Raw genomic sequence first — 19552 nt, 5'->3', positions numbered from 1 at the left:
AAGCGACAGTGGGCCAAGCCTTCCCACATGCACAGGTATTTCCCTAGTAAGTACAGAGCTCTCTGCTTAGACTGCTTCTCCCACCACATCCTTCACTGCTTCTTCCAAGGCCATCAACAGCTGCAGCCCCCCTCAAAAATACTGAACAGACAAGTAGGTTTAAGAGCATCCAGGATGCTGCACAAACCCCTGAAAGCCCAGGAAATGGCTGCTGTGGATCAGCTCACGTTGCAATCCCAATCTTCCATCACCACCTGGCCTGGTTCTAACACACTTAACACTGGATTCCCCTTTGCCCAAGAAGGTTAGAAACTCAGATTGATCTTGACGAGACAGGTACTATGTCCTTTTTGTTTAAGAAATGGCATGAAGCCTTTACTCAGCACAGTGGCTCAAATACTTGGCAAAGCATTTCCCCTCACATTCTGCCCCCGCCCCATGTGGTTACCTGGAAGATTCCCAAGGTGTACTTTTATCTCAACAGAATTTAATTCTCTCCAGTGTCTAACGCTATTCCAAGCAATCTAAGGAGCTATTCTGCACTCTCACATAAATATGGCTGTCGCACATACTCACTAGCAGCTTTCATGTGGTCTTGGAGGATTTTTTTACATCTGGATAGCAATTGGTCATTAAGACTCATCTCCCCTGGCTTCATGGTGTTTTTTTAAAGTGCTAAGTGATTGGTTCACAGTGTTGTCCAATCTGTTAAGTGCTTTTCCTTTTATTTTTTAGGCCTTGAGCCCATGTAGAGTTTTAAGACCCAAGCAAGTGATCTAACTTAGTAAGTTTCCCCCATTCTATACTTGACAGGTTATAAAAGGACATTTGATTAAAAATACTGGTATCTTCAGTGGTAACTTCTTTCTATGAAGTCTTAACCCAGCATGAATCCTTGTGGCATAGAAACTTGTGGTCCTAGTGGCATTACAGAGATGACAGTTTGTTTTCTGGCCCACTGTAATTGCACTAGTCTAAAAGCCCAGTGCTTGGCTGAAGGCTCCTGTGTCTTTAACAGACACAAATAGCTCTAGTGCAGAGATCCTGAGTAGCACAGTTGTTTCCTCTCATACAACCAGGAAACTGGAACATGTCACCATAGAAATAGTTATGATCAAGACCCTGGTTCTCATCTCTTTCCAGAAAGCCACCAACTGCTGTTGGCTGAATGTCTCATAATAACTTGCTTCTCCTCTGGACTGAAGTGCAGTATAGTTAATATGGCAGTTAGTGTCTGCTGACGGCCCAATGAGTTTGGCAAAGTCAAGAATCGATAGACAATGTTCTTGAGATATTCCAGGTTGGCTCCCTCTCTGCTCTTATCCCTTACATTTTTCTGGATATGATCTTGAAGGATGGATACCTCTTCCCTATGCTTCTCCTCCTCAACCAAAAGTCTCTCCTGGAGCTGGTGAACTTCCACGTCCAGTTTGTGCTTCTGTTTCCTCAGGGCTACAATTTCTACTCCTTTCCGGGCCAGCTGCTCCGCATACAGAAAGAAAGTGGGCTCATTGGTGGCAGCAAGCTGCAGAGCCTGGGTGAGGTTCTCAGAAGAGACTGCACTCATTAAATCATCACTGCTCATGTCACTGCCTGGTGGTAGGTAGTTTTTGGGTCCTTGAAGCCCGTAAGGTACGGCTACTGACCTCAACTGCTCCAACTCTTGGTCCTTCTCTGACAGCACAGCTAGTGCTCTGTCCCGCTGCTTGTGCATCTCTTCCTCCAGCTTTAGTGCCCTTTCCCTGTAATCCAGCTGGCACTTCTCTAGCTCTTGCCTGTGGAGCTGCTGCAGGAGGGATGCTTCTTGCTTCTTGGCTTCCATTTCTTGCCTATGTTGCTTCTCCATCTCTTCGCAGGAAAGTCGAAGTGCAACGTATTTCTCCTTCAGATCAGCCAGCTGTTCCTGAGCGTCCTCTAGCTCTTTGGCCAGGTTGCCATCTTTGGCTGACTTATTCTTAAGGACCACTTGTGCCCTCATCTTGTACCTTTCAAATTCCTCCTTCAGTTGCTTCAGCTCTTGTTGGTAATACAGAGCAGTGGCCTTCTCCCCATCACCAGCCTCGGTGCCCTTTGGCAGCTCCAGCTCACAGAGCTTCTCTATGTCTAGGGCTGGTTGACTGTTTTTGGATGCCATCTGCAGCAGCTTCTTCAGCTTCTCCATTTTGTCTTTCAGCACATTAACATCCAGGCTGGTCTCCTCAACATGAATGTCCACCGGGGATCGGCTGGAAGCAGCGATGGCCAAAGTCTTATTTTCCAGGTCTAGCTGCACAATGCGGTCCTTTAGTTTCTGAATGGTCATTTGGTCTTTTTGTTTGGCTTTTTCATACGTGCCAAGCAGCTCTGACACCTCGGAGACCTGGCTTTCCAAGCTGGCCACTCGACGCTCTTCCATCTGGGCATGCTGACGGAGCTGTTCTTCTGCCTGTGCAGTCTGGAAACAAAAGGAGGTCAGACAGGTTACACTTCTGGAAATGTGGCAGGAATAAACATTGGACTCCTGAGCCCTAGGCTAGCACCGTGCCCTCTGGGCCATCCTTCCTCTCTCTCAATCAATCTGAGCTATTACACAGCTACTCTGTCCCATATTTTAAAGGATAAACTTTAAAAGGACCAAATGAAACAAGAAACAATTTTGTATTTGCATTCCCAATTCTCAAGCAAGAAGTGCTGCTGTGCCACACCATTCCTGGCAGCAAGGGGTGTGCTAGCAATGGATTTTGCCAGGGCCCAGTGTTCTTATGGGATTTCTCACAATCTGTGTGTAATCTAAAGTATGCAGTACTCCCAACTGCACTGGGTATCTCTGCAGCATCTTGAAGAACTAGTATCTTGGACTCCTCTAGCTAGAGGCCAGTGTCGAAGGACAAGCCCAGAGAGGAGTGCAAGACTGGCGATAAAAATGAATTAATGCCCACGTGTTATCTGCTAGGAGAAATTCTCTAGATACTGCCAAATCCAGAGGGAAAGAAAGACTTCAGGAATGCTAAAAGGAGGAATTGGGAGACTTTATTCTGGAATTCTTTCAGCAGCAAATCCAATTATTGGAGATTACTTCTAGGCCCACTAATCTGGGACTATCTACTCATCGATCTCTTCCTTCATATTCTGGTTTCTGCCAATCTCTCCCCCCACGTGCATATGAGAAACCTTTGCCCTGTTTATCTCCCCTCCCCAGCAGGTCAAACTTCACAGAGTGATCACAAAGGGCCTCAATAGCAGAGCGTCTTTAGGAATGCTATGAAACTTATAAGGACAGCACAAGACATCATGTTGCTCCCATCAACACTGAGGAGCAATTGCCAATAGCAGCATAGGATCTTTCACAAGGGAACAAACAATGGTCCTTCTATTTGGTATCTGGCTGTCAAGGAGGGTGTCAAAATCCATAAGAATGTCCAGACTGGGTCAGAACAAAGGTCCATCCTGCCCAGTGTCTGGTCTTCCAACAGTGGCCAATGCCAGATGCCCCAGAGGGAGTGAACAGAACAGGGAATCATCATGTGATCCCTCTCCTGTTATCCAGACAAACAAGAGGCTAGGGACACCATTCCTACCCACCCCGGCTAACAGCCATTGATGGATCTAACCTCCATGAATCTATCTAGCTCTTTTTTGAATCCTGTTAAGTCCTGGTCTTCACCACATCCTCTGGCAAGGAGTTCCACAGGTCGACTGTGTGCTGCATGATGAAAAACTTCCTTTTGTTTTAAACCTGCTGCCTATGAATTTCACCTGGTGACCCCTACTTCTTATATTGTGGGACTCCATACCAGCTGGAGGGTCACAGGCACTCTGAGCTGGGTACTGTGCTTCGTACTGACAGGTCCCATTCCCTGACTGAAGTGCCACTTGCTACTTATTAATTTCATTTGGTGATCCCTAGTTTTTATGTTATGGGAACAAGTAAATACATTTTCCTTATTCACTTTCTCCATACCTATCATGATTTTATAGAGCTCTATCATATCCCCCTTTAGTCTCCTCGTTTCTAAAATGAAAAGTCCCCATCTTTTTAATCTCTCTTCTTATAGCACCCATTCCAAAACCCCTAATAATTTTTGTTGCCCTTTTCTGAACCCTTTCCAATACCAATATATCTTTTTTGAGATGAAGTGGCCACATCTATATGGAATATTCAAGAAGTGGGCATACTATGGATTTACAATCCATCTCATTGTTTATTCCATGCAGTACCAGGAAAAGAGGAAAGATGTTTTTCATGACCCCAGTTGGTGAGCAGCTCAGCCCCTGAAGGTGGAGAGTTAAAAGCCACTCTCATTTCACCTTATCTTACTGAATTATTTACCTCAGCATCCACTGACAGGAAGCGCTGTTTGTTTGTTTGTTTGTAATACACTACATTACTTAGGGATGTTGAAATGAATTTATTTAGGTAAAGGTGTAACCGCTGAGAATTTCAGTGGTTACACATTTACACACCAAAGGGTGGGAGGAAGCATGTAACTGTGAAGGTCAATGACACATTTACACGTTCACATCCCTAATTACAATTATTTCATTCTATTAGAATAGTTTCAATTTGCACTGCTCCTATCACTGCAGACTCTTGAAAAGTTTTACAAAGGTACAGTCACAGGAACTGCCACAATGCTTAGAACAGTGCTCTATCCACTGGTCTCTGACAGTGGCCTGGGTAATGTGCTTCAGAAGGTATATGAAACTATAATGGACAATTATGGCACAGTTCCTTATAAAACAAGTTTCTTCCTACTCCTACAGTGGTTGACCTATGCTCCTGAAGCACAGCAGTTTGAATCCTTATTAAGAAGGAATTCCTTCTAATGGAACAGTAGATTTTTCTCTCATTTATGGTCCTATGAAGACGCAGGATTTATGCCAACCCAAACTCACTACAAATCTCTGTACTCACTAATGCTCTCCTCCTATATAATAGGTTGGCTAGTACACCCTGGTGTACCAACAAAGAATTACCTTTTTCATCTCTTGCAGCAGCTGTGCTTGAAAATGACTCTTGAGGCTGGCCATCTCCTCCTGTAGCTCCTGCAGCCTGGGATCTGGCTTGCTGCTCGTTTCCTGCACGGCCTGCAGCTCTCTCTTCAGCTCCTCCACCACCCTGTTCAGCTGCTTTGTCTGCAGTTCAGACTCTTCCACTCGGTCTGCCATGTACACCCTTCCAGCCAGTGCTTCCCTAGTCTCCTCCAACTTTAGCTCCACATCCTGGCGCAAGGTCCTTTCACCTTGCAGCAGCTTCTGCAGCTCCCGCAGCATCACGGCATGGTCACTCTGCTCTTGGGCCCGGTCATGTTGCTGAGTAATAAGACGAGCTTTGGTCTCTGCCAGCTGCTCCTGGACACACTTCATCTCTGCCTCCAACTTGCTCCTCTCTTCCTCAGCCTTTTTACTGGCCTCATCCAGGTCCTGCTTCATCTTTTTCTTGTCTGCTTGGTACGAGGCTTCCATGCGGGATTTCTCCTGGGTGACTGTAGCCAGGGAGCTGGTTAAGGTGGCCAGTTGAGTCTTCAGCTGGAGCACCCTTTTGTCAGTCTCACTAGCCGCGCCTGGCACATCCCCACTGCTCGTGCTGACCCCACTCTCCGACTCGCTCGCCTCCTCCGATTTCAGGGGGGGCCCCCCAGCTCCGGTTCGCTCATCGTCCGTCCCCAGTTCACCCTTGGCACTGGCCAAGCTGGCAGCCGTGTCCACACTGGTGGCCGTGCCCGTGCTGTCCTCGCTGTGCGCGGAACTCCGGTCATCCGCACAGTCGGCAAGGGACACGCCGGAGTGGGCAGCGCCCGGGGGCGGGGGGCCACCCAGGCCCGCGTCGGTCTCGTGGGACACGGACAAGACTTTCAAGCTGGCTTCCAAGGCTTCCTTCTCGGCCAGCAGGCTCTTGTAGGCCCGCACCACGTCCCCCAGGCGCGTCTGGTACTGGAGCAGCTGCTTCCGCTGCGCCTCCACGGTCTCCGCGAGCTCCCTGCGGCTGGGGCCGCCCCCGAAGCTCATCCCGAACTTCTCCATGGCGGGAGGGGGGGGCTCGGGCAGCCCCCGGGGAAGGCGCAGACTCCGGAGTGACTCCGGTTCCGTCACAGCCCCCCCCCCCCCGGGATCGCGCCCCCCTCAGCGGGCGGGCGGGAAGAGGCCGCCCGCTCGGTGTTTCGGCGGGACGGGGAGAGGCCGGCCCCTCCCCCCGCCGCTCCTCACACGTCAGCAAGGCGGCTCTGCTCACCCGGACCTCCCTCCGTCACGCCCGGCCCACCCTCATCACGCCTGCGCGTAAACCGCCGCTCCCCGGCCCGCGAGCCTCGCGCTTGCGCACCCCGCGCCTCTCGCGGCCAACGCGCCTGCGCCCAGGACGCAGGTCACCAACCGACGCTCGCCGCTCTTGAGGTTCCCCGCTAACGGTCGCTACGCGTGCGCGTATGGCGTCATTTCCCCCCCCCGGGGGCCAACGGTCGCCGCGCATGCGCGCATATCTCAGCGCTCTACCTGCTGGCCCCGCTTCTTTCTCACTGCGCATGTGCCGATTGCAGTAGCCTTTTGACTCTTCTGCCCAGGTCGCAGCGCCCAAGTGCGCAGGTGCGCTCCTCGGGAAGGGGCGGGGCTATGAGATTTGGGGGCGGGGCTCCGAGGCAGTAGCTGCCACGTGGGGAGGGAGGCGCTGCACGGCTGCAGGAGGGGACCGGTTCCCTAGCTAGGGCCGGGGCGGGAGCTGCCTTTGCCCGAGGCCCTGAGCAGGCGATGCGGGGGCCCGGCAGAGGCGTGTTCAGCCCCACGGAGCCGGCCTCCTTCCTCCCGTGGGGGCCCGCCCCCACCCCGCCCCACTATCCTGTTGGGCTGGTTCCTGCTCAGCAGCGAGCCTCTGCCCCGGCCCACGGGCAGGGACGTGTCGCCGGGCCCGCTCAGCGTGGCTCCGTGGAGAAGTCACTTCCTAGCCCTGGGTCGCTCGGGCTCTGCCGGTCCGGCATGCTAGGGGCAAGGTGGGTGAAGCTGCGATGTCTTCCCCGCGGGTGAAAACCAGAAGCCTGTGAGACCCAGAGCACCTTGTTAGGTCCAGCGGAAGTTGGTCCAATAAAGGCTGTTCCCTCACCCACTGTTGTCTCTCGTGGCCGGTGGGGGAAAGCATGGCCCATAGGGAGGTTGCTCCTAGCTAGAACCCCATCTCTGGGATGATTTATGATCAGAGGGGTAGCCCCCGTTAGTCTGTAATGGGAAAAACTTAAGAAAAACCCCAAGGCTGTGTCTACATTGGCGCAATCTTGCGCCAAAGCGGTGGCTTTTGTGCAAAAACTTGCTGCCTGGCTACACTGGCCGCGAGATCTTGCGCAAGAACACTGACGTTCTAATGTGTGAAATCAGGGCTTCTTGCACAAGAACTATGATGCTCTCACTCAGGAATAAGCCCTCTTGTGTAACTGTTCTTGCGCAGAGGCCAGTGTAGATAGGCAACATGAATTTCTTGCCCAGGAAAGCCCTTTGGTTAAAATGGCCATCGGAGCTTTCTTGCGCAAGAGAGCGTCTACACTGGCATGGATGCTCTTGTGCAAAAGCACATCTCTTACGCAAAGGCACATGCCAGTGTAGATGCTCTCGTGCGCAAATACTTTAACGCAAGAACTCTTGCGTTAAAGAGTATTTGTGCAAGATCATGCCAATGTAGACATAGCCTAAGTCTTGCAGCACCTTAAAGACTAACAAAACAAGTGTAGTTTTCATTTAAAAAAGCCCCTTGGAATGCAAAAGGCAGCCCAGGTACACCAGGCAGTCAGCGACAATAGCTCCAGAGGGGTGGACTGTCCCATTCAGATTAATTTCAAGCCCTGCTGCCATTTCCAAGCGGTGTGACCTCACTGCAGGGCCCTGGCACAGGGTGGGATCCAGGAGTATCACCAGCATTGTGCCTAGAGCCCTGGAGCTGCAGGGAGCAGAAGTTTCAGGGTGAGGGAGCAGGACTCCCCCAGAAACGGGGCTCTGGCAGGATTCAAGGGATTGTGGCCCTTTCTAGAGACGGGGTAGTGTAGCTCCTGGGGGCGTGGCTAGCACTTGAAGAGGCGGAGCTCGCGGTGCAAGGGTGGGGCCAATGTGTAGGAGGCGGGGCTATCGGTAGAGGGCGTGGCTCCTGCGGAGGATCGCGCTGTTGCTAGCGTCCAGGATCCTCGAGGAGGCGGAGCTAGTGCTGCAGGGGCGGGGCTCTTGCAGGAGGCGACTGACGGCGCCTGGCCACGTGCCCATGCTTCTGGGGCGGGGCCACTGCCACGGGGCGGGGCTCGTTCTACAGGTATCGGAGTGTTGCCGGGTTTGGGGCTCTGCCAAGGGGCGGGACTAAGGCGGACGGGGGCGGGGCTCTTTCAGGAGGCGGGGTTAAGGCTCGGGAGCGGGTTCTGTGTGGGGGGCTCTGTCAGGAGGCGGGATTAAGGCGGGAGGGGGCGGGGCTATGGCTGGGGGGCTCGTCTAGGGGGCGGGGCTCTGATGCGAGGGAGCCTATGACAGGGTGGACGGGGCTCTGACGGGGCGGGGCTAAGACTCGGGAGGAGGCTCTGTGGGGGCGGCTCTGCCAGGAGGCGGGGCTACGGCGGGCGGGGCGGGGCTGTGCCAGGGGCGGGGCTAAGACTCGCTAGGGAGCTCTGTGGGGGGGGGAATCTGCCAGGAGGCGGGGCTAAGGCTCGTTGGGGGGCTCTGTGGGGGGGGAATCTGCCAGGAGGCGGGGCTAAGGCTCGGTGGGGGGCTCTGCCGAGGGCGGGGCTAAGGCTCGTTGGGGGGGCTCTGCCGAGGGCAGGGCTACGGCGGGCGGGGGCGGGGGCGGGGCTGTGCCAGGGGCGGGGCTAAGACTCGCTAGGGAGCTCTGGGGGCGGGGATCTGCCAGGAGGCGGGGCTAAGGCTCGGTGGGGGGGGGCTCTGCCGAGGGCGGGGCTACAGCGGGCGGGGGCGGGGCCAAGGCGGGGGCGGGGGCGGGGCCAGGCTGCTCGCAGCGGCGGTGTCGGCAGGCTCGGGGCGCAGCGCGGCTCCCGCTCCCCAGCCATGGGCCTCACGGTCTCCGCCATCTTCTCGCGGATCTTCGGCAAGAAGCAGATGCGGATCCTCATGGGTGAGGCCGCGTCCCCCCCTCCCACCCCCGGGGGGGCCCTACGGGCGGGGGGGGGGACGCAGGGCCGGGGGGGCCCTACGGGCGGGGGGGGGGACGCAGGGCCGGGGGGGCCCAACGGGCAGGGGGGGGGACGCAGGGCCGGGGGGGCCCTACGGGCGGGGGGGGGGACGCAGGGCCGGGGGGGCCCAACGGGCAGGGGGGGGGACGCAGGGCCGGGGGGGCCCTACGGGCGGGGGGGGGGACGCAGGGCCGGGGGGGCCCAACGGGCAGGGGGGGGGACGCAGGGCCGGGGGGGCCCTACGGGCGGGGGGGGGACGCGGGGCCAGGGGGGGCCCTACGGGCGGGGGGGGGATGCAGGGCGGGGGGGGCCCTACGGGCCGGGGGGGGACGCAGGGCCGGGGGGGCCCTACGGGCCGGGGGGGGACGCAGGGCCGGGGGGGCCCAACGGGCAGGGGGGGGATGCAGGGCTCTGGAGAATGGGGAGGGCTGTGTTCCTGGGGGGCAGTGGGGTTGGGTTGCGGGACTGGGGGGGGCAGGGCGATATGGGGAGAGGGGCGGGATGCAGGGCGGGGGGGTGCAGGGCTCTGGAGAATGGGGAGGGCTGTGTTCCTGGGGGGCAGTGGGGTTGGGTTGCGGGACTGGGGGGGGCAGGGCGATATGGGGAGAGGGGCGGGATGCAGGGCGGGGGGGTGCAGGGCTCTGGAGAATGGGGAGGGCTGTGTTCCTGGGGGGCAGTGGGGTTGGGTTGCGGGACTGGGGGGGGCAGGGCGATATGGGGGGAGGGGCGGGATGCAGGGCGGGGGGTGCAGGGCTCTGGAGAATGGGGAGGGCTGTGTTCCTGGGGGGCAGTGGGGTTGGGTTGCGGGACTGGGGGGGGCAGGGTGATATGGGGAGAGGGGCGGGATGCAGGGCGGGGGGGTGCAGGGCTCTGGAGAATGGGCAGGGCTGTGTTCCTGGGGGGCAGTGGGGTTGGGTTGCAGGACGGGGGGGGTGTTAACCCCCCTGTGCGCTCAGTTCCTCCATCCCAAGGTAGGTCAGTACTTTGACGGTGGGAGCGGAGGCGCTGGGCCGTCGGGGCTGGCAGCCTGGAGCAGTGGTGGGGCAGTCGGCTCTACCCTGGCGCTGCCAGCAGCTGCCCTTATCCCAGAGCATCGGGGAGGGCAGCCATTGCCTGGTGGAGACGTGCCCTGCAGAGCTGAGCGGCCCTGCCGAGCCAGAGCACCTGCTCTTCCTGCATTGTCCAGCTGCCTCTTGCCCTCTGCCAGGAGGGGCTGGGCTCACGACTGGCCCGTCCCCCCCCCAGTTTGAGACCCATGCGAGTGAGGGGTCCTGTGCCTCCCCCACCCGTTGGTTTCTGCAGGTTTAGAGAGCACACCTCAAGGAGAGGCCAGTGACTCGCTGGGCAATGAGGATCGTAGGCGCAGGCTCCCTCCACGTCCCCCAGGCATAGGCTCCCTCTGCAGACGGCAACAGGGTTTGAGCTTGTTGTTTGCTGGGTGTGAAGAGCTCTTGGTGACAGAGAGGCCAGAATTGTGTCCCTGAACCAGGGGGGAGGAGGTAGCCGAGCCAACAGCCCTGGCCTAGGAGAGGGGCTTGAACCCGGTAGCCATCAGGCCAGTCTCTCCGAAACGCAGTTCGGATTGGGCACCGGAGCGCCTCCTGACCCCGTGGCAGCTGGATGCTCCAGCCAGCGGATGCTTGCGCTGTGGCGGGGTGCGCGCTCTCGTGCCAGAGATGGGGTCCGAGCCACTCAGCAGGATCAGCGGGGCCGGTGCCTTCAGCGGGTGCCCCAGGCTAGCCCAATTGACGCCTCGTGGGGAGGGAAGTGCCCCGAGATCCAGGCTGCGCGGGGGACCGAGGCTGGCTGTGGTCCGCTCGGCTCGCCTGGCTTTGAGTTGGCGACGGCAGCTCTGGCTCGCTTTGCAGTGCACGGCGTGAGCAGGGGGCTGTTAACCCTGCCAGCTTGGAGCAGGGGGTTTACAGAGCCTGGTGGAGGAGGGGATCTATCCGCCCAGTTGCAGGGCAAATAAGTAAGAATGGCAGATTTGGAGGGGGGTGGGTTCTGCAAGATAGGGTGACGCCCCTTCTTATTGAGCAGAAGCTCCTGGCTGTTGGACAGGCACGTTCCTGGAGTGCTCCAGGTTCAGCCCATCTGTGCAAGCTCCTTTCCACCTCCATGCACCCTATTTCTGATTGGGGGGTGGGTGCTCAGTCTCCGTGAGCCAATCAAGGGCCAGCCAGGCAGGGCCTCTTGTGCTTGTAGTTTGGTGAGGGAGACAAACTGGCCTGGGTGCTGCTTCCGGGAGACACAGAACAGCTGTCGGACTCGTGCCTTGCCAGCGTGTTCGATAGCTTGTTCCCGGTACCCTGAGCTAGCCCGCTCCTCGGGCAGCGTCCTTCTGGGCCATCCTTGTAAAGTCTGGGACTCGGATGTGGGTCCGACCAAGCAGAGGAGAAAAGGGAAACCGAATTCCCACAGATCCCTGTCCTCTGCTGTTCTGTAAAAAGCACCTTGTCTTTTTGGGTGGGGAGACTCTGGTCTGAACTGTCTGGATGCTCCCGTGTTCTGCCCCACGCCGGACTCTGCTGTTCACTGGCTATGGCTCGTGGAGCTGGGGCTTGAGGGGTATCTGCTCTAGGGACGTTAAATATCGAGTAATTGACTATTTGATTAGTCGGTAGGACGCCTCTGTCTTTTAGCTCTAGGTCTGTTGCTACACTTGAAAGGCAAAAGCGCCGTGTGGAGCCCAGGGTCAGCGGGGGACTCTCCTGATGACCCCGGGCTCCGCTGCTTTGAAACGCCGCATGCAGCCTGGGGACACCCCAGCTGGCCGGGCTGCATGCGGTGTTTCAAAGCAGTAGCGCCACATGGAGCCCGGGATCTGGCCCCAGACTCCACACAGCACTGCTGCTTTGAAATACCCCCTCCTCTTCTCTCCTCTCCCCCCCCCCCCCGCTGCCTCTTTCTGATAGAGGCAGCAAAGGGGGGAAGCGACTAGTCGACTAGGCTGTCGACTACTCATTGGTGATAGGGATGTACAGAGCTGGCCCACCTCAGCAATTCCTGCCCTGGGCATCTGGGCACTGGAGGGAGCAGAATGTTTGGGAATCTCGCCTGATTCTCCCCTCAGAGCTGATCACCGCAGAGCGCTCTGGGGAGCAGGCGCTTGGAGCTCTGCCCCACAGCGGGCGGGTGTGCTTCGTCTTCTCTGGGCTATCTCAGGCTTGGAAGGCCCCAAAAGGCCGGGGAGGGGGGTGAGTTTCATACTAGGCAGACCTCTTGCGTGAATGGATGCGCCGTGGCAGCCCTGCGGTAGGCTGTGCACAAGGGGACGTGGGTGGGTTTGTCTGGTTAGAACGGTTCTGTCTGAGCCCCGGGGCGCATGCACGTGGCTCTTAGAGCGGTTAGCGTTGTTCTGCAGCACCTCCTGGAAAGAGGGGGTGCTGTTTGCTATTTGCTGGGGTGGGCATGCTCCTGGGGGACACGTGGGGGTGGGGGCTGCAGGCAGGAGCCGTGTGCCTGTCTGCACCCCCCTGCTGGGAAGTGATCATTCCCCCTCTGTCTCGCCGTTTCAGTCGGACTGGACGCTGCTGGTAAAACCACCATCCTGTACAAGCTGAAGCTGGGCGAGATCGTCACCACCATCCCCACCATCGGTAAGTGGCGAAAAGCCGCGCCCTGTGTCTGGTCTGCCTCTGCCAGCAGGAGGGGGGAGTGTGCCCAGGTTTGCAAGCTCTGTGAAGCGACCCCCATCTCGGGCTGGCAGTGGGGCTGTGCTTCCAGGCGGCTCCCCTGGTGCTAGCAGGGCGGTGTTGGTGAGCGGTGGCTGTGTTGTGGCATTGTTATGCAGTGGTTTTTCGGGATGGGAGCTGGACAGGATGGCTCCTGTTGCGTCGCTGGAGGGGCCTTTAAACGGCAGTGCAGCTTGTGTGACTTGCTGGGCTTCGGCCGCACCTGACGAGGTACCACGGTTCCCCAGAGTCTCCTCCGCTTGCAGGGCTAGACTTCCCCAGCCGCGATCCTTGTACCAGCCCGGCCCGAGGAGCCTGCTAACACAGGGTCATCCCGATGCGTGTGCACCCATCCAGCCTGCACCACTGTCTGTGTTCCTAGCCCCCTGGCTGGGTGTCTCAGCCCTGCTCCCGACGCACACAGCATGCGAGGGGCTGGTCTGATGGCTCGCGTGGCTGCGGCAGAAGAAAGAGGCTTCCTGTCAGTTCAGCTCTGCGGTGTTTATCTCGCATGTTGTCTGTGACGCCGGTGTAGCAAGCGAGGGACTTGCCTGGGCCAGGCACAGCCGAGGCAGATGCTGTGCAAACGCCCCCACATGCCTGTCAGTAGAGCTCCTTTCTCTGCCGCTACCGTCCTGGGCTCCTTGCCAAGCTCTGCTGCTTTTCCTCTCCTGCCCCAGCCCTAGGCTCCCCGGGCACGGCTTTTCCGATGCCCCTGGTCCCAATGCCCTGCCCCCGCCTGTTCCATTCCCTGCCCCCACATCCCTTGCTATTGTCACGGGGCTTGTAAGTCGAGAGCTGACACCTACGCAGAGGAGCCAGTAGCTGATGGTTCGTGTTAGCAGAGCAGATTGGGTTGCTGGGACGGACCCTTGTCACGTTGAAAGGCTCGCTCTGGCGCTGTACACGTCGTCTGACCTTGATTTGGCCTTCGCCGCGATGTAGCCAAACTTGTATTTGTCAGCCGTGCGTAGCCCTGCTGCCTGCGGTACAGGTGTGTGTGTGTGTGTGTGTGTGTGTGTGTGTGTGAATAAAAAGGGGTAATAGGAGTATTTTGATTATGGGAAATGGACTAGAGTAAAGCTGAGTGGCAGTTCCCTTCCGGTCATTCCAGTCTGAGATGTAGTGGGGTAAAAATGCCTCCCTCTTGTCCCTCGTGACATCAGTATAGTCGTGAAGGTTTTTCGCCTTCCTCTGTAGCATGGGGCACGGATCACTTGCTGGAGGATTCTCTGCATCTTGGGATCCTTAAACCATTTGAGGACTTCAATATCTGAGAGAGAGGGGAGAGGGTTATTCCAGGAGTGGGTGGGTGAGATTCTGTGGCCTGCACTGTGCAGGGGGTCAGACTAGATGATCGTAATGGTCCCTTCTGACCTTAGTCTATGAGTGTGTATTCAGACTCGTCTGCCTGCTTGAGACACAAAGTAGGAGGATGTGCTTTGCGCGCTGCTGGGCAGAACGACTTGGCAAGCTCAAGGCTGGCTAAGCCGGAGTTTGCCACGCAGAATTCCCTGCTAGCAGGTGAGCATGAGCTGGAAGGCACCCCGGCTTGGCCCTCCCAGCCTAGGCGAGCTGACAGCTAGCGGCTGGGAAGCAGTGTGCTGAGGGAGCCGGCCGTACGGGTGGAGGTGTGTAATCCCATGGCATAGCTGCATTGCACAGTGGATGGCTATGCGCTCTGGGGGGCTAGTCCATTTCCCCTCCCCCACACGGAGAAGGATGCTGCACTGCATCTGATCTTGCTTGACGCCCCTCCGCGGTGCCTGCCACCCCATGAATCCTCCCCCCAAGCTCATGCACCCCCACCCCCATCCTCTTGTGGTGTCTGCGCTGGCGGTGGCTGGTACTTCCTGTCGGGGCCTGCCAATTTTCAGGCTGCCACGGCGAGGAGCCATCTTCAGCAGCGGCTCGCGTGTGTTCCTACTGACACCCGGTCTCCTCTCGCTCCTGCCGCCCTCACAGGCTTCAACGTCGAGACCGTGGAATACAAGAACATCTGCTTCACCGTGTGGGACGTGGGCGGCCAGGACAAGATCCGGCCCCTGTGGAGACACTACTTCCAGAACACGCAGGTGGGCGGCGCGGCACAGCCGCTGGGAGGGGGACCTCTGGGCAGGGGGGATTGTTGTACAGGGATCCACTGAGCCTCTCCAGATTGGAATAGGACGTAGCCACGGCTTCCACGGCAAAGAACCTGGTGGACCTAGTCCCGTGGGCACTGCTCCTGCCCTCCCCTGGTCACAGCAGCTTTGGCCTTCCCAGCATTTCGTGGCTGCCCACTGACCCGGGATGTTAAATTGCGTCGAGTCAACAAATTGACTGGTCGATGGAGTTTCCATCGATAAGGGAGAAACCGCAGGGCCACAGCAGGTTTGCTCCCGGCTCGAGGAGCTATAACCCCACTGCGGCTCTGCCTTTAAATCTATTAGGAAGTGCTAGGCTCTTCATGCTTTTAAAAGGCTGGAGTGCAGCGGGGAGGGAGGGGAACAGGCATGAGCCGGGACAGCTGATTCCTGGCTCTCACCCGTGCCTCTGCCTCCCCTGCAACCCACAGAGATGGTGCTTTTAAGCCGGCTCCCCCCAGCACCGGCTCCTGCTCCCCTACCCTTGCTGCCGCTCTCTGATGGAGGCAGCAAGGGGAGAATCAACTATTCGAGTTCCTTTTTGATTACCCGATAGGCCTATGCTTGCCGGCCAGTTGCTTACATCCCTACCACCGACCCCTTCCTGTGGGGGTAGCAAGGTCACGTAGGGGGGAGATGGCTAAAGATTCTGCAACGGGGGCTTTGGGAAAGTACCCCAGGGCATTCCCTGCCCCCGCGAGGAAGTGGCGGGGGGAGAGGCGGGGTTTGCTCGGCCCGAAGAAGCACGCCAGCCCTAGTTGCTGACTTGGAGAAAGGCTTTGGAGAAGAGATGGGGGTGGGCAGGGCTTGTTCCTTATAGTGGGCCCCGGCAGTGGCACAGTGCCAACGGGCTGGTGTGTCTCTTTCCTAGGGGCTCATATTTGTTGTGGACAGCAATGACCGAGAGCGAGTGCAGGAGTCTGCGGATGAGCTACAGAAGATGGTGAGCGGGGAGTGTGGCTTGGAGCGAGACACCAGGCATTCAGCCCTGGGGAGGGCAGGTGGAGCATACAAGTGCGATGGGATCTTCCGGGTGGGAAGGCCTAGCGGCCGAGGGGTAATAGGACATGGATCTAGGGCGCCTGAGGCTCTCTAGAGCCCTGAGTCAGAGTCCTGTCTGGAGCAGGAGCTCCAAACGAACAGGAAGTTTGCGTATCCCCAAGCTTAGACGCCTAGATGCTATTGCAGCAGACACGCCTGCATTCAGAGGTCACCTATGCAGGCCTGGAGATCCCTGGTGCTGGGAGTGAATTGAACGTTACTGCTTCCTCGCCGGCGGGGGTGCCCAGTGCTCTACCTTGGGAGCTGAGAAATGAAGTCCGTGTCCCCCCCCGCCCGGAGCTCACTGCTCCGATTGTCCGGACAGTCGCGAGGGCGGGAGGGAGGCAGGCTTTGGGTTGCCCCCATTGTAACCGCTGGGGCGCTGAGAAGGGCCTTGCCTGGGGTCTTCCAGGGAGTCGATGGTAGCGGTGGGAATGGAACTAGATTTTTGGAGTCCCGGATCGGTACCTGCGACTGGCCCTAGGAGCCAGCTGGTTTCCCGGGCTGCCTTCCCGCTCCGCCCGGGCTGAGCTGGCTCGGCCTCCCCTCTTGCAGCTGCAGGAGGACGAGCTGCGGGACGCGGTCTTGCTGGTGTTTGCTAACAAGCAGGACATGCCCAACGCCATGGCGGTGAGCGAGCTGACGGACAAGCTGGGCCTGCAGACGCTGCGCAGCAGAACCGTGAGTGTGGCTGGGGACGGTGGGCTGCCTGCTCCGTTCCGACCAGCGCTCCAGGGCTCAGCCCCCTGAGCTGTGAAGCTGGCGCAGGGCTGCGGGCCGAGGCCTGGAGTGCGGGTCTCCTGCAGGATTGGGAGGCGCCGTGGCAGAGGGGGTGTGCATGGAGTTTGCACTGTGCCTGGCCCGGTCTCTCTCGGCACCGAGCTGGGGGTTTCCCAGCAATTGTCTCGTTGGGCTGGAGAGACCTGGAGACCTTGCTCGCTGACGAGGACGTGCTCCTGCGTGGATACAAATGTCTGCCTGTGGGTAGACGTCGGTATTCGTGATTGGCAGGGCTCTACTCCCGACAGAGAAGCGTGATTCCCACCGCTCCTGGGCGCCAGCGCCCTGCCCTGGCAGCCCCTCCCAGCAGTGCGACTGTACCACCCACACGCTCATGGTCGCCTGTCTGGGGTCGTACAGTACCAGTGGCGGCAGCAGTGGGGTGGTACAGCTGCATGGCGGGGAGGAGTTGCTGGCGCAGGCTGCTGGCTCCCAGGAGCAACAGGGCCACGTTCCCCGGTTGGGTGCATCATCTCCTGGAAGCGGAGCCCGGTGGCTCAGCGGACACGGACAGATCTCCCCGAGTAGACCTTTGTATCCGCGCGGGGCTGTGGATACGCAGCGGCTGTGTCTAGACTGGCAAGTTTTTCCGCAAAAGCAGCTGCCTTTGTGGAAAAACTTGCCAGCTGTCTACACTGGCCGCTTGAATTTCCGCAAGAACACTGACGATCTCATGTAAGAAGTCAGCGCTTCTTGCGGAAATACAATGCTGCTCCCATTCGGGCAAAAGTCCTTTTGCGCAAAAGGGCCGGTGCAGACAGCTCCGATTTGTTTTGCGGAAAAAAGCCCCGATTGCGAAAATGGCGATCGGGGTTTTTTTGCGGAAAAGTGCGTCTAGATTGGCGCGGACGCTTTTCCGCAAAAAGCACTTTTGTGGAAAAGCGTCCGTGCCAATCTAGACGCTCTTTTCCACAAATGCTTTTAACGGAAAACTTTTCCGTTAAAAGCATTTGCAGAAAATCATGCCAGTGTAGACGTAGCCTGTGTTACAAACTAGCCCAGCAGCCCTCCTGTCCCAAGTGCACGAGGGTGGAGTCATGATCCCCATGTCACAGGTGGGGAAACTGAGGCACCCCCCATTACACCACACGCTGCAGCGCTCTCAGGCTCCTGGCCCACCAAATGCCACCTCCGAGTATTAACTGCTCTGTCTTGCCTGCTGCCTGATTCCCTTCCTTTCCCTTGGTTTTTCAGTGGTACGTGCAAGCAACTTGTGCCACGCAGGGCACTGGTCTCTACGACGGACTGGACTGGCTATCGCATGAGCTCTCCAAGCGCTAGGTGGGTGGCCAGGCGGCCCACAGACCAGACGAGCATCGTGCCCACCTGGGATCGCCCTTCTGGGTTTAGTTAGTTTTTTGGCTTTGTTTTTTTCTCCCCACTGTGACCTCGTCTTCAATGATCTGTGTGTTTATCTGGTAGAACTTGAACCTTGAGGACTTTTCAGGCAGCTCCGCTAGTGCCCGGACAGCACTTTCCTGCTAGCCATCCCACCCCGAGTGCATGTGTTCTCGTTGCGTGGAGCCTGGGCCGGGTCCCCGTGGGGCCCGTTGGAAGGAAGGAAGGAAGGGAAGTGGTGTTCGCTGGGGCGGGCTATGTTCCAGATACCTCCACCGGCAGCTTGGGAGAGATGCCGCAGGGAACAGCCTCGGCCATCCCAGCCCTGCAGAATGGAACCGTTCCTCCTTTTTGTCCTTCCACGAACTTTATAATTGTTCCTCTGGGGGCGGGTGGGGGGCTGGGCCGGGCTGGGACTCTGATTGTCATGTGCTATTGTATATTGAGTAATAAAAACTCCACCAGTTTGTATCCGACGCCCTCTCTCGGTCTCGCCGGCAGGCAATCCCGGCCTTCGTGGGAGAGTTGGGGTCACTAAGGAGGCGAAGAGGGGGAGCTGCAGGGACACACTGGGCTGTAGAGTGTCAGGCTAGGGTCCCCGGTGTGCTGTGCACCTGGCACTGGCGTGAAAAGGGGTTGGGTGCATTGCGCTGGTATCTGGCCGCTCTGAATACGGAGCCTGGCTCCTGGGTGCTCTGCACAGCAGTGTTGGTATCGGCTGTCGCTCCCAGTGTGCCAGGGGCACTGGGACCTGCAGGATGAGACTGGGCATAGGCAGCCAGCTGCTCCAGATGTGGAAGGAGCTGGTGGGATCTGGTTACGCAGCAAGCAGCCTGTTGTCCCATGCGTGGCAGCTGGACTCAGCTGATCCTCTGGATGAAGGCTGAAAGTAATGTAGATTTCCAGAAAGCCTTTCACAAGGTCCCTCGCCAAAGGAAGTTGTCATGGGATAAGAGGGACTGTCCCTCCATGGATTGAGAACTGGTTAAAAGACAGGAAACAACGGGTAGGAATAAATGCTCAGTTTTTTGAGTGGAGAGAGCTAACTAGTGGGGTCCCCCAAGGGTCTGTCCTGGGGCCCATCCTGTTCAACTAATTTATAAATGATCTAGAGAAAGGGGTGTGATGCTGCCTCGGGGTTTCCTTGACTCCTGTCCCCCTCCCCCCCCCAGTGGCACGAACAGACTCCGCCAGCCAGTAGACAAGAGGGGGTTTATTGCTTCTCCATGGATGCAGCACAGCACAGATGTAATCTAGTTACAGGGCCAGGCCTAGGATGGCTCAGACCCCCTTGAGATGGGGGAGCCTGGGCCCCTAAATCCCAGCCCCTTGCTTAGGCTGCTTCCTCCATGATACCAGACAAAAACTGACTCACCTCCAGCCCTGCCCCCCAGACAGGAGTTGGACCCTGCCTTCCTCCTTTTGTGTTTCTCCCTGGGAGGCGACCGGTCAGACAGGTTGTGAGACT

At 57.9% G+C, this 19552-nt stretch overlaps 2 protein-coding genes across 2 annotated transcripts; one reads left to right on the top strand and one right to left on the bottom strand.

The window, feature by feature from the left end:
* Window positions 1-704: 704 nt before the first annotated feature.
* On the bottom strand, window positions 705-6376 carry GCC1 (GRIP and coiled-coil domain containing 1). The gene is made up of 2 exons (XM_075924138.2): window positions 4957-6376; window positions 705-2434 (listed from the first exon to the last, which is right to left on the bottom strand). Exons 1-2 carry the CDS (start codon window positions 6001-6003, stop codon window positions 1130-1132), a joined length of 2352 nt encoding a protein of 783 aa, XP_075780253.2. The 5' UTR covers window positions 6004-6376; the 3' UTR covers window positions 705-1129.
* Window positions 6377-8907: 2531 nt separating this feature from the next.
* ARF5 (ARF GTPase 5) lies at window positions 8908-18564 on the top strand. The gene is made up of 7 exons (XM_075924207.2): window positions 8908-9067; window positions 12644-12724; window positions 14765-14874; window positions 15797-15868; window positions 16522-16647; window positions 17941-18027; window positions 18169-18564. The coding sequence occupies exons 1-6, from the start codon at window positions 9001-9003 to the stop codon at window positions 18025-18027; spliced, it is 543 nt and encodes a 180-aa protein (XP_075780322.1). The 5' UTR covers window positions 8908-9000; the 3' UTR covers window positions 18169-18564.
* The last annotated feature ends 988 nt before the right edge of the window (window positions 18565-19552 follow it).

Source organism: Pelodiscus sinensis, chromosome 1, assembly GCF_052426305.1.
Source record: "Pelodiscus sinensis isolate ZL-2025 chromosome 1, ASM5242630v1, whole genome shotgun sequence".
NCBI lineage: Eukaryota > Metazoa > Chordata > Testudines > Trionychidae > Pelodiscus > Pelodiscus sinensis.
The sequence above is the reverse complement of the archived record's forward strand: the minus strand, read 5'-3'. Positions and strand labels throughout refer to the sequence as shown.